The 12,712-nt window shown below is 45.2% G+C and overlaps 1 protein-coding gene across 1 annotated transcript in view; it reads right to left on the minus strand.

The window, feature by feature from the left end:
- CDS2 (CDP-diacylglycerol synthase 2) overlaps positions 1 to 12,712 on the minus strand; it is a 35,786-nt gene that overhangs the window by 11,038 nt on the left and 12,036 nt on the right. The window contains exons 2-6 of the mRNA XM_063311573.1: positions 9,824 to 9,957; positions 6,723 to 6,819; positions 4,901 to 4,998; positions 3,327 to 3,466; positions 1,295 to 1,353 (exon numbers count right to left, since the gene is read on the minus strand). Of these exons, the coding sequence (XP_063167643.1) occupies positions 1,295 to 1,353; positions 3,327 to 3,466; positions 4,901 to 4,998; positions 6,723 to 6,819; positions 9,824 to 9,957 (528 nt within the window). The remainder of the gene's footprint in view (positions 1 to 1,294; positions 1,354 to 3,326; positions 3,467 to 4,900; positions 4,999 to 6,722; positions 6,820 to 9,823; positions 9,958 to 12,712) is intronic.

The following is a 12,712-nucleotide window of genomic DNA, read 5'->3' on the forward strand; positions in this document are numbered from 1 at the left end:
TTGCAGCCGCCATCTTGACTTCTTACCGCACCTGTGGATTCCCCTGGCTGTTGGAGTCCCTTGGGGGTGTTGGTGGTTCCCTGTTTGTAAACGTACCAGGACCATTGGCTTCAAGGCCACAGGGGTGTCTGCAAAGAGGGGTCAAAACAGCAAAGATGGCAGCTGTGCCTGTGTGATCAAAGCCTTGCCCTTTTTAACATGGGTTGTGCACATGATTCATGTCAAAAAGAGGCCTCACCACTCAACCGCACAGGCACCACCACTATCTTCTTTGACACACACACACACCCAGGACGACTCTGGGACTGCACCAAGTACCTGTTAATTTAGATAGGAGGGAGAACATTGAGGGCAAATCCCTGAGAGAGAGAGTGAGTGTGTGCGTGTGTGTTTACAATTTTGCATCTCCATGCTCTCTTAGTTATGTGCAGGAGTGAGCATGGAAGTGAGGGGTCTGTCCAAGCTGCAGGAGAAAGCGACTGACTGGCTGCTTGTGGAAGAGGCGTGACCTCACAGTGTGCACAAATCCATCGAAAGTGCTGCGGTGAACAAGGACCTTCCACACGCTTATAAGTTCTTGCCATAAAGGTCCTGAAGGGCAGGAGACCAGATTGTCTGCAGGGTGATCTTCATCCATGTCCCTTTCCCAGACATTAAAGACTCACAGGGATGGAGCACAGTTCTTCAGGCCTTCTCGGTGGTGGCCCCGTAACTACACAGTCCCTTTCTCAAGGATGTCTTGAGCTCTCTTGTTGACTGGTTCTCATTGCGGAGTAAAGCAGGGATGGGGAGACCCTGGATCAGTGTTTCTCAACCCTGGCAACTTTAAGATGTGCGGACTTCAACTTCCAGAATTCCCCAGCCAGAAGTCCACACATCTTAAAGTTGCCAGGGTTGAGAAACACTGATCCAGGAGAGTAGAAGAATTTAATTCTCAAACCCTCCATTCAAGTAACCCATCAGTTAGCATGTTTACTGGATATCCATGTTTAACAGACTGACATACTATAAACGAGACCTCCCAGAAATGCAGTGCAAATAAAGGAAAAAAGAAGTGTTATGTCTGAGGGATGATTGTTCAGATGCCTTAGAATCAGAAAATGCCAAGGAAGCTTTCAGAATATTTAGAAACCAGGAGCTGTGCATTCCTCCACTCAGGCAGAACCTCTAAGCTTGGGGTTTGTTGTTCTGCCCCGGTGCCAATTTTGTGTTCATTCCCATCTCTCTCTCGCTCTCAGTCCCCCTTCCCCGGCTATTAACTCTGAAAGCACGCAATCCATTTACTCAATCTTACCATGTAGAACTGAAGGCGATAATGCTTTTTGACCAGGCTCAACACGAACATGCAAAAACCTGCAGTGGAAGAAGGAAAAAGGAACTTAATGGGGCGCGGGCTCTCCGCACACTCTCCGCTCATGCATGCGGGAGTTGTCCAAGGCCGATTAGCGCTTCTAATCCCAATGAGGTTGGAGAGAAGACACAGAGACCCCATCCTTTCCCCTTACATAGGGGGCAACACCATCATGCTGAGCATGCCGCAGCTTGCACCAGAACACAACCCAAATCTTTGCCTCTGGGCCAGTTCTACCTCATAACGCACGGCCTCCCTGTGGGCTCCATGCACATAACCCCAAACCACACTGTCCAAACTAGGGACTGTTGAAATTTAGAAGCAAAATGGTGATTTTGCTTCTAAACTTTTCTCTCTCTTTTGGTGTGTGTGTGGGGAGGGGGGATAAAGTTGCAAACTAGGTATGTTCAACATTCAGAAGGCTTGGGTCAGCCCTGTAAGGAAGATCGGACTAAGAAACCTATGCCATATGGGTCTAGAACTTTTATTGGAACGGCTATAGTAACAGAGTTGTTTTCTCACGTTACTTTCTCTGAATGGACTCAAGCCCCCCTGATCTGACTGTTGCTTTCGTAGCAGCTGTTCTTCCTGTCCTTTAAGACCATTCCTTATTCCCTCTACAATTTATTGCATCTATTTTTTGACATCCCCTAATCCAGGAATGAGAGCCAGTTTGGTTAAGGCATCAGGCTAGAAACCGAGAGGCCCTGAGTTCTAGTCCCGCCTTGGGCACGAAGCCAGCTGGGTCACCTTGGGTCAGTCCCTCCCTCTCTGCCCTGGGAAGGAGGGAAAGACAAACCACTTCCGAAAAACCTTGCCAAGGAAATTGCAGGGACTGGTCCAAGTAGTCTCCGAGAGTCGGACGTGACTGAACGGATAAAAAAAAAAAATCCAGGAAACTCCTAAAAATTAATAAGCCACTCGGATGAAACCACCATCATGCATGTATGCCCTGGGGCTGAAAATAATGAAAACTACATAGCCCTCAATTGGAAAGGGCCCCCTGCCCTATCACGTGAAGACTAGGAAGGTATCAGAATTATGGATATTGCTGCTCTAGATATAAGACGGGATGGAGGGCGGTGAATATGGAGGCAGGGAAATTTGAGGGCGGGTAGCTTTGAGGAGGGAGAAGAACCACCCTGCAGCCTTTTCTTTTTGTTTTACATTTTCTTGGATTCAGCTCACATTCTCCTGACTAGCCTCTCCTGAGCAGAATCAGTCATGAGTTCTGCCACAAGCTCTGTCTGGGCTCAGCCACTCTTCACGCTGCTCGTGAAGGATCAGAATCACGGTGGCAGGAGGCACAGCACTGGATTCTGCTCCACCAGGATCTCAGACTACAGAGCTCTGCACGGGAAGCTTGCAATCAGCTGGAGGAAGGAACTCTCCTTCCTGCTGTGGGATCCCTGCTCCGGGAGAACCCAAGGTCTGGAGGTTTCACAGACCGCCAAGCCTATGACACAGGGTGACATTCATTTGCTCTCCCTGCCAGAACAGAATGGGCTGAGGTCCCCTTCAGAAATGCTTGCAACCTGTTCCTAAACAGATGTTGATACAGCCTTTTGCAGACATAAAGAACCCTTCATCTCCATGCCTCTTTAGCCCATCCCTCGAAAGCGCCTTCTCCAACTCCACAGCTACCTCAAACCACCTTCTGAAGACCCTTTCCGTCAGGGGCACCACTAAAATCCACCAGGGGTGGAACTGGATGGCTCCTGAGACCCCCTTTCCATTCTGGGGTCCACGAACAATCCCCCCACCCCATCCTGTCTGAGAGGAAAGAACTCTTCTTGCAATCCTCTCCATTTTGACTCCCCTCAGCAAGTTATGATGGGCCAAAGCAGAGCTTCTCAACCTCAGCAATTTTCCCCAGCATGGCTGGCTGGGGAATTCTCACTTCTTAAAGTTGCTGAGGTTGAGAATCACTATGCTAGAGGACCCAAGCAAGAAATCCCAGCGTGGCTGTGCTTACCTGTTAAATAGAGGGCAAAGGAAATGAAGCGGTGATATTTGCTAAGAATCCGTAAGGGCTCCTCCCTCTGGACCAGAGTGAAAAAATAATCTGTTACTGTCTCACCGTAGAAGAAATAGTTCACACAGAGCAGAAAGTACCTGCAAAAGACATATCCAGAGTTTTACTGAGCCTTACAAGCATCTTTTCCCAAGGGATAATTGGGATTCTTCAATGGCAGGAAAAACCCTGCCATTGATGACAGAGCAAAACCCTGCCATAGATTTGGAGGTGAGAACAGATTAGCAGGCCATCCCACGTAGCTTTCTTTTAGAGGTGAAAGGTGAAAGGTCCCCTGTGCAAGCACTGAGTCACGTCTGACCCCTTGGGGGGATGCTGCTTTCGCGACGTTTCCTTGACAGACTATAGAGAGGGATGGTTTGCCATTGCCTTCCCCAGCCGTCACCTTCCCCAGCAAGCCGGGTGCTCCTTTTACCGACCTCGGAAGGATGGGAGGCTGAGTCGACCTGAGCTGGCTGCCCAGAGAGAATCCAGCTTCCGCTGGGATTGAACTCGGGTCGTGGGGAGAGTTTCGGCTGCAATGCTGCCGCCCGCCACTCTGCGCCACACGAGACTCTTTTAGAGGCTCCTTCCAACTATGTAGTCACACAAAAAGAACTCTGGGAGCATCTCACCAAGGTTAACAACCTTCTTGGGTCCACAGAAGATAAATTGCAAAGTTCGCAGTTGTTTCTTAAATTATATGTTTTAAGCAATGATGAACAGGTTGATGCTGGAGATTAGACTAATGTTAATTCTTGTATAAAAACAGAGTAAAATCTAAAAGGGTGCTATGAAGGATACATCTATCAGCAAATAGTTCCTAGCAACAGTAATTAATGGATGGTGGTGCAGGAAGGTAAAAACGGTCATGTAGAAAACTGGACATTCCAACAACTGATGTTTCCTGCACAATAAAATATGACTAATATTAACTTGTTCTGACTGCTTATTTCTAATCGAGTAAAATGCAGGTGCATTCTCAAAACTGAAGTTTAGAAGTGTGTCTTTTGCGAACTCTTCTGTGGCTGCTCCAACCCAATTCAAGCTTGATCCTTGCACTGGTTGAGGACCACCTGCATTCAGAACTCCAAGTGAACAGAATTCAATAAAGGCAGGTGGGGCATTCTCACTAGAGATGTGTCCACAGAACATCCTCCCTCAATCTGCTGCCCTCCATATAAAGATGGTAATATTGGGTTATTCCTATCAGGATAGCTGGAGAAGATAGAAGTTGTAGCCCAGGATATCTGGAAGGCAACAGTTCAAGGAAGCCTCAAGCTGAGGACAGTTGGAAGGAGAACTCGGCGATGAAGTGTCCCCGTAGTTGGCAATGGCAGATGCCATTCATAATGGCCCAGAAGATCTTGCAACCTGCAACCCCATCCTGCTCTAGTTCAAGGAAGGAAGAGGATGATGTCCAAGTGTGGGAAGGCTCTCCACAGAGATCTCCTCAAGGAAAACGGAAATGAAACTCCCCTTGAACTTCTCCAGACCGTACAGACAAACCAATAAATAACTCTGCCCGCACTTACCAACTAAGCGTCCTGAACCAGGGCAGCTCATAGGAATGGTACACGTTGTAGCCAATGGTGATGATCTCATGGAAGCATTTGATCTGGACACACATCACCTGCAAGACATGGCCTTCCATTTTACACTGTCTCAGGCCAAGCACTGGAAAGCGTTTTCATGGCAATAATAATTTCTGCAGACAGGTGGGTGGGGACCTTTAAGCCAGAGATAGCAGCCTGATGATAGCACAGTCATAAAAGCGATGGGGCTCAGTTCAGTTACGGGACCAGCTTCTCTTAACTGCGGAAGGTGGGAGTTGAAACCCTAACAACTCCAGACTTCTGGGGAAGAAATGGCAAACTGAAGACGGCTCCGCTAAAAGTGGAGAGGAGAGGACTTGGGATCGCCCACAAGTGCTCCAAACGGTTGCTCCTCATGAGGAGACAGCAAGACAGCGGTCTCCAGCGGGTTCAGAGCTCTGGGAGATGATGGAATATCCATCTTGCTCAAACTGCGGCCAGTGCCTTCAAAAGGACATTGGGTTGCATACTTCCTTTTCCGATCACTTTCGGAAATTGCTTGTTAAATGCTTTTTAGGATTTAGCTATCAGGAACCTTTGGATTGACAAAGCTGAAAACAGGACCTCAGAACCACACCTTCTCTGTGATAGCACCTGCTCTCTGGAATGAGGTCCCCCAAGATCCAGAAGATCTGCTGGTATTTTGAGAGCCTTGAAGACCTGGCCCAGCCTTTGGCAAGGGAGAAGGAAACCCTTGACTTCACTCTTGTCTGGTCTACCGTTCTTGCCACCATTTATTTATTAGTATTATTTTTTAGTATTTAGTATTATTAGCATTTATTAGTATTATTAGTATTATTTTTAAACTGGTTTTTATTGTATTTTCCTTGTTTTAATTGTGAGCCACTTGGAGTCTTTGGGAATTGGGCGGCATACCAATTTGATTCATGAAGAAATAAACAAGGTTTCCAGGTGTTGTCATTGTCTGTAGCAAATAATCAAGCAAAAACGGGGTATTTCTAGCTTTGAAAATAAAATACTGCAATTGTGAGGATCTTTTGCTAAAGCTCCATGTGTTTTACAAGCTGGACTTAACTTCTCTTCAGTTTCACAGAATTTATTCCCAGGTAACTTTGGAGAACACGACACTCATGCTGATCCAAAGAAACTGAGTAGGTATTACATACCACTGCTTGTCTTTCGCTCATTCTCTTCTGCATATGAAAGCCATTTTTTAAAATGCATTGATCAATCCCATCTATGCTAGAAATATTCTGGGGACAATCTTATGCTTATGAACACTGACATTTCAAATCACAGTTAACACTTCTATTAACCTTGTTTTTCCAAGTTATCTAACCACTGGAGTGTTAATAATCTCTGGTCAATCCTGTATAAGTAACACTGTACTGAAATAATGTAATGTAATACTATTGTCTTATAACAATATAATAAAACAATTTTTTAAAAAAAGAAATAATCTGGGGAATTGGATTACATCATTGAAAGCCTATTCCCACGCTTTCAGTACCATCACCTGGATCTTGAACATCGACCTAGTTTCCAAGCCACGTTAAGGAGAAGCGTAACAGAACTCGTGAGATAGGACGTCCCCTTTGGTTCCTCCCACGTGGCTCCTTCTGAAACGGGTGCAGCCCCCCGCCCTCCAGCAACAACAAAAAAACTCTGTTTGGGTTAATTTCAAAACTGAGATCCAAGCCTTCCATCCATCCATCCATCTGGAGGATGGGACTTCTCCAAAGCTTACCATGCCCTCCAGTTCCCAAAGAGACAAGATCTTTTCGCACACACAAGAACTTACAATCATCATTAACACCATGGGTCCCAGGTAGATTATGATGAAGAAAAAGACAATCATGGCCAGAGTAAGGATGCCTCTCACCCACCAGTTCTTCCATCTGCAACAGAGGAAGAGTCAGGCTTAAACTCGAGCGAGCTTCGATTTCTACAGCACAGGAATAATACAATCTGTCCCTCCTTTTCTTTTTCTTTGTTTTTTTCCCTTCAACATTTATAAACAGTAATCGAAAACAACACAGTGGAGTTCTTAGTACGGAGCATTAAGCTCAAAGACAGACACCTTTTTTACACTATAAAATAATTCAATGCATTTCACAACTGTCTATCAATGCCACGCTCAGCTTCCATTGTACAATTCAAGTAGCCCCATGTTTACTGGCGTTTTAGAAACTGTATGTCACATTGATACAAACTTTTTTCTTCTGTTCTTTAAAGGTCGAAATTACCTAAACTATCATAGCATTTGTTAACTTTATTATTTCTAGTTTATGTTGTGTAAATACCACTGTACCCAGCTAATATTTGGATTCTAATGTATTACTCACACTTTATAATACAGTGAAACAATTACTTTGGGGGGGGGAGAATACAATCTATCGCCTGAATCCAGAACACCTAAGATGATGTGCTGAATTAATTAATCAATCAATCAATCAATCAATTAATTAATTGCCTGATTGAACAGGTAGGGGCTGTATGCAGTTGAAGCAACATACAAAGAGGGTGCCCACAGCATCTCTGACTGATATATTCCAGCCTGGCCTCTCTGCAGTCAGGACTGGCTGGGAGACTAGTCCATAATTCCTCAACAGATCAGCCTATCTCAGAGAAAGCTGCCTTATGCATCCCTGTATGGTCTCTGGCTGCTAAATAGTGTGTGTGAGCAGTAAGCACCCCCTTAAAGGATTGTCCTTAGTTCTTTTCTCCCTTCTCCCTTTCTTTTTGAACATTAAAGCTGTTATGAGTACTGATGGTGAGCAGGAGGGGGCCCCTATCCAGGGGGGAAAACGCATGCGTAGTTTAGAGGCTTTGAACTGTCCTTCAAAGAAACTCAGAGCAGATCCCGCTTGAGTTCCGGGGTTTATCTGTCTGGGTTTCCCATGCTCCTTCAGTTTGGTAGGATTTTCTGTCTACTAGAGCAGATAATAAACACTAGAGACTGAATTTCTTGTCTCAGCATGGTTTTCCGCTTAAGTCAGGACATAAGCAATTTTAAAAAGGTATCGATCAAGCCAATCCATGTCAGAAATACTTGGGGAACAAGATTCTATTACTGAGGACCAATGCCCATGCTTTCAATAATACCTTCTGGGTCCTGAATCCAGTCTAGAGAGAATTAAGACCAAAGAAAAAGGTTAGCAAGTTGTGACCTGCTGAACAATTGCTATCGACATCCCTCACCCCAGCCAGTTTCCGAGTGATGCTGTAAGAGGTAGTTCAACATCTGGAGAGACACTTCCAACATCTGGACAAACAGCTTCTACCAGGGCTAGATCAACCCGCCTTGGTGTCACCTCATGCAACCGGAGGTAGGCATCACGGTGGGGCTCTTCTTGGTTCAAAGCTTGGCTGAGAGCATTCTTTGAACACTTTTGTGCCTTCATACAGCAGCCCAAAAAACAGCCCTTCCCAGCCAGCTGCTTTCCAGATGTGTTAGAATGCCAGCTCCCAAGATTGCCAGCTAGAAGGGCCCATGCCGGGTTGGGAAAGTTCAGTTAAGATTCTAACGAGGGTTACCATGACCCTCTTCTTCCTAGAGCAATAAATCACTCTGGGAAAAGGCTGGAAGACACAGAATAGATTCCTTTTGGCTTGGAAGACCCAGGGACCAGATTTATAAAACCCAATGCCCCAATACTTTCAGACCCACTCCATGAACCGCCCTGAGGATCTGCAGAGAAAAAAAGAAACTCTGTGGTGGAAGGCACACATTTTGAATAACACTTCCCATCAAAGGCAGAAACCAGCTTCGTAGGTTTTGTTACATTTCAGCAAAGGCAAGATGTAACGGCTATTTCTAGCACCAGCAGCTCCTGCCAGAACATGAGGGTCCCCTGAGGGTCCACCTGCAGAAGGTCACACACCAAAGGCTGCTGGAGAGCGGAAGGATAAGAGAATATGAGCTTCTGAGCCCAGCAGATACAGCTAATCCACCCAGCAAGCACCCTTTAAATACAATTTGAACTGTGTTTAAATTATCTTTATGCCTTCATAAATATTTATGAGGACACAGATATCCTCATAAATGAAGGACACGCAGTCCAAGCTTGTAATCCAGGAAAGGCTGAAGGAGATCTGTAGGTGATGAGCTGCACATTAGCAAGAGATTCTGACTCCCCTTTCCTAAATTAGGCTGGACATGGCTGGCTTACATCCAAGCAATATTTGCTTGGCCTGTTCTAGTCCCCAGTTCCAGCCTTCCCCAACCTGAGGTTCCTCCTGATGGGCAACCCATCTGCCACTGCTGAGAATCCCAAAGTCCCAACATCTAGAGTAGAGCCAGGTCGGGAGCTCTGCCTTAGAACTTGGGGCACACTTTGTTGAGGAACAAACCTGTAAGTCATGGTATGACAGCCAGATAACCCCAGATATACTGAATGTCAACTAGGAACATGGGATTGTGATTCAAATAATCCAAAGGCACCAGTTGCTTGTTTTTCCTTAATGCAGACCCCAACTATGCTAAACCATGGTTTGCTTAATTATGGTTACTAAATAAACCACAATTGGCTGCATTTGCAGCACATGTTAAGCCATAAACCAAACCAAGCATATTACATCTTCAACACTGGGTTGATAGAGAGGAGACAGTTTTCTGTCCATGCCCGGATGAGGCCATGAAGGTCAGAGGTCCCCCATCCTGACCTTAGCATGTGGTGAAGAGGCACAAAATGTATTCCCGAGCCAGGACTCAACTGGGAGAATTGTTGAAACCCAGCATGGCAAACTGGTACTTACAGAAAAAGGAAAAGAGGGGTCGCCCGCTACCACCACCTTAGTGCCAGTCCTCCGCAGCAGGATGACCCACCAGGCTAAGCCATTTCATGGCTGCCCACAAGAGAAAACCCCCAAATGCTCAAGAGTGTTTTGGCATGGCAGTACCTTGAGGACATGCGGGAGAGTGCTCTGTGGAGGACCTCAGGGGTGTCATCAGCCAAAGAGGGCTGGGCGGCCTCCGACTTGTTCTCGCTGTCCGATGCAGTTTCTCCATCGAGCTTGTTCTCCAGCTCCGACTCCTGCAAGGCAAGACAAGCAAGGGATTTCCAGCCGCTCAGCATGGGCAGCTCAAGCAGCTCAAGGTCGCCCACCATCCAGGCAGTCAAGCCTGCCTCCATCCGACTCTGAGCAAACGATGTGTAGCCACAGCTTCTCAAGGTGGCTTGGTGACCGGCTTGTAACGTGTACTGACCAGCAACACTTTCACACCCTTCGAAACAGACTCTGTTGAGAGCGTTGCAATTGCCAGGGCCACAAAGAACACAAGGTGAGAAGCCAAAATCAAGCAAAGAAACTGCATTATGGCTTTAGCAGAACTTGTTTGCCCATCCAACAAAGCTGATCATCAGCACAAAGAAAACGAGGGAGGCAACTTCAGGATGGTCAGCTGAAAGAAAGGAGGTATAAAGTTGAACAGGACAGTTTTAAAGCATTTGTGGGGGAAGAACGGAATTAAAAACATGTATTTGGCATAGTTGCCAACTACTACCAAGTGTTTGGAGCGTTCAAAGCTCTGGCACAATTTAAAAGAAATGAGGGTAGACCAACCAGGCCTGACTGTGAGGTGGGAACACAGCCATTTCCTCCAAACCTTGAAATCCCTGCCTTCTTGGCTTGCTTTAGCCATAATGGTGCTTTCCCTGAATCCAGGGGATCCTAACCAAGTACTCTTGTAGCCAGGCTGGTAAATCCTGCTAAGACTTTGTTTTCAAATTCTGCTTGTGAGACCGATTATAGCTGGAAGGATGGGCTTTCATGGGTCAAGGATGCAGCAAAGAAGAGGAGAAGGTGGAAGACAAAAATGGGAGGACACAGCACAATCCTAACCATGGATAGACTAGCAGGCATGAGATGGCTAAATTGACTTCCTTGATTAGAGAAAAGACAAGATCTATCTTTATGGCTGACTGGAAACCCCTTATGGACGTTTTGCATGAAACAAAAAAAAAATGCACTTACGATTTGTGGTTTGGATGATTAGAAAAAAATTAGATAATAGAAAAAAGTGAGCTTTTTTTTTTAATAACCATGGAGGAAGAGTTAACTTTGTATTCATACTTGTATTTGCTGCAAAGGAGATCGGAAGCTGTTTCTTTCCATTTCTTTTTATCTCTTTTTTTCCTGCACTTTTGTCTTTGTCTTTCTCTCTACTCTTTTCTCTCTCTCTGTTTCTATCTATGTTTGTTCCTTTATTCTGTATTAGTGTTTGTTAGTTTTTAATCTTCTTTTTAAAACTTTTAATAAAATTTATAAAAAATAGTAGGAATGTTAGTGGACCTCTTACAAAACATCAGCTGCTCAACCTGGCAGTCCTTTCCATTTTGAAATTGCTAATTTAAATGCACCCACTTTCTGTGTTGCCAAGTAGGAAATCCATAGCTAAAACGGAGAATGTGGATTAAAATAATTAAAGTATTCGCCACACCCAACTCCCTTTATTTACTAAAACGGCAACATTCCTTGGTATCATCAGTTGAGAAAGAAAGGACCTCCCCAATTCACAAGGGCAAAGGCGGAAATCAGATCTCGCTACGACAAACACGGGCAACATTCCCAGATGCATTGTTAGCAGTTTCAATTGCCTCCCTAATTTAAAAGAGAGAGGGAGAGACAGGGAGCTATTTCAACTGAACTAACTTTACAAAGGGAAACATAAACCACACACGCGTGCAAATACACCATCAGTTCTGAGCCTCACAATTTCCACAGGCCTGGATCCTACCTCTAACCCGTGTGCCCAGATCTGAAAAACCAGCCCAATGTCTAACTCAGAAGTCAAGGCTGTGGCTTTTCTTTTAAACTTGTTTAATCACTTTTCTGCTTTGAGAAAAAGGCATATAATCCAGGACACAATAAAATTTGCAGTGCAGTAATAAAGGCCATAATAACAACAACAATAACAGTAATAATTACTATTGCTTTTTTTTTAATCCGTTCAATTGTGTCTGATTCCTGGAGACTGCCTGGACAAATCCCCACAGTTTTCTTGGCAAGGTTTTTCAGAAGTAGTTTGCCATTGCCTCCTTCCTAGGGCTGAGAGACAGTGACTGGCCCAAAGTCACCTAGCTGGGTTTGTGCCTAAGGGGGGACTAGAACTCACGGTCTCCCAGTTTCCAGCTTGATGCCTTAACCACTATACCAAACTGGCTCCCATTGCTATCATACTATTACTATATAATGTTACTATCAAGAAAGACAAAACAGTCTGGATAGTGGACACTGCAATCCCTGGAGACAGCAGAAGAGAAGAGAAAGAACTGGAGAGAATCACAAAATACAAAGACCTGCAAACAGAAGTAGAACGACTGTGGCCAAAGAAAGCACAGGTGGTACCAATAGTAACAGGCGCCTTGGGTGCAATTCCAAAACATCGGGAGCACCCCTTGAGCACCATCAGCATTGACAAAATCTCCACCAGTCAATTGCAAAAGGCAGCTTTACTTCGAACAGTTTTCATCCTGCGACGATACCTTTAACACCATCAAACAACCACATCTGCCTATCCCAGGCCCTTGGGAAGGACTCAATAGGTGGACAAAAATGCCAAATCCAGTCTGAACATCTGGCTGACTGTGTGATTAACCATGATAATAAATTAAAGTTATACCCTGCCAAACTTCAATGACTCTGGGCAGCTCACAAAATTAAACAAAGAAATTACAATAAAATCAAAATCCCATATCCCATGAAGTACATGACATGCCTACCCCTAGTTCTGGGCAGGCACAGAAAATCAAATCACCTGGGCCAGAAGGAAGATGTACCTGATCAGTT

The sequence above is a fragment of the Candoia aspera genome, chromosome 9, assembly GCF_035149785.1.
Source record: "Candoia aspera isolate rCanAsp1 chromosome 9, rCanAsp1.hap2, whole genome shotgun sequence".
NCBI classification, from domain to species: Eukaryota; Metazoa; Chordata; class Lepidosauria; order Squamata; family Boidae; genus Candoia; species Candoia aspera.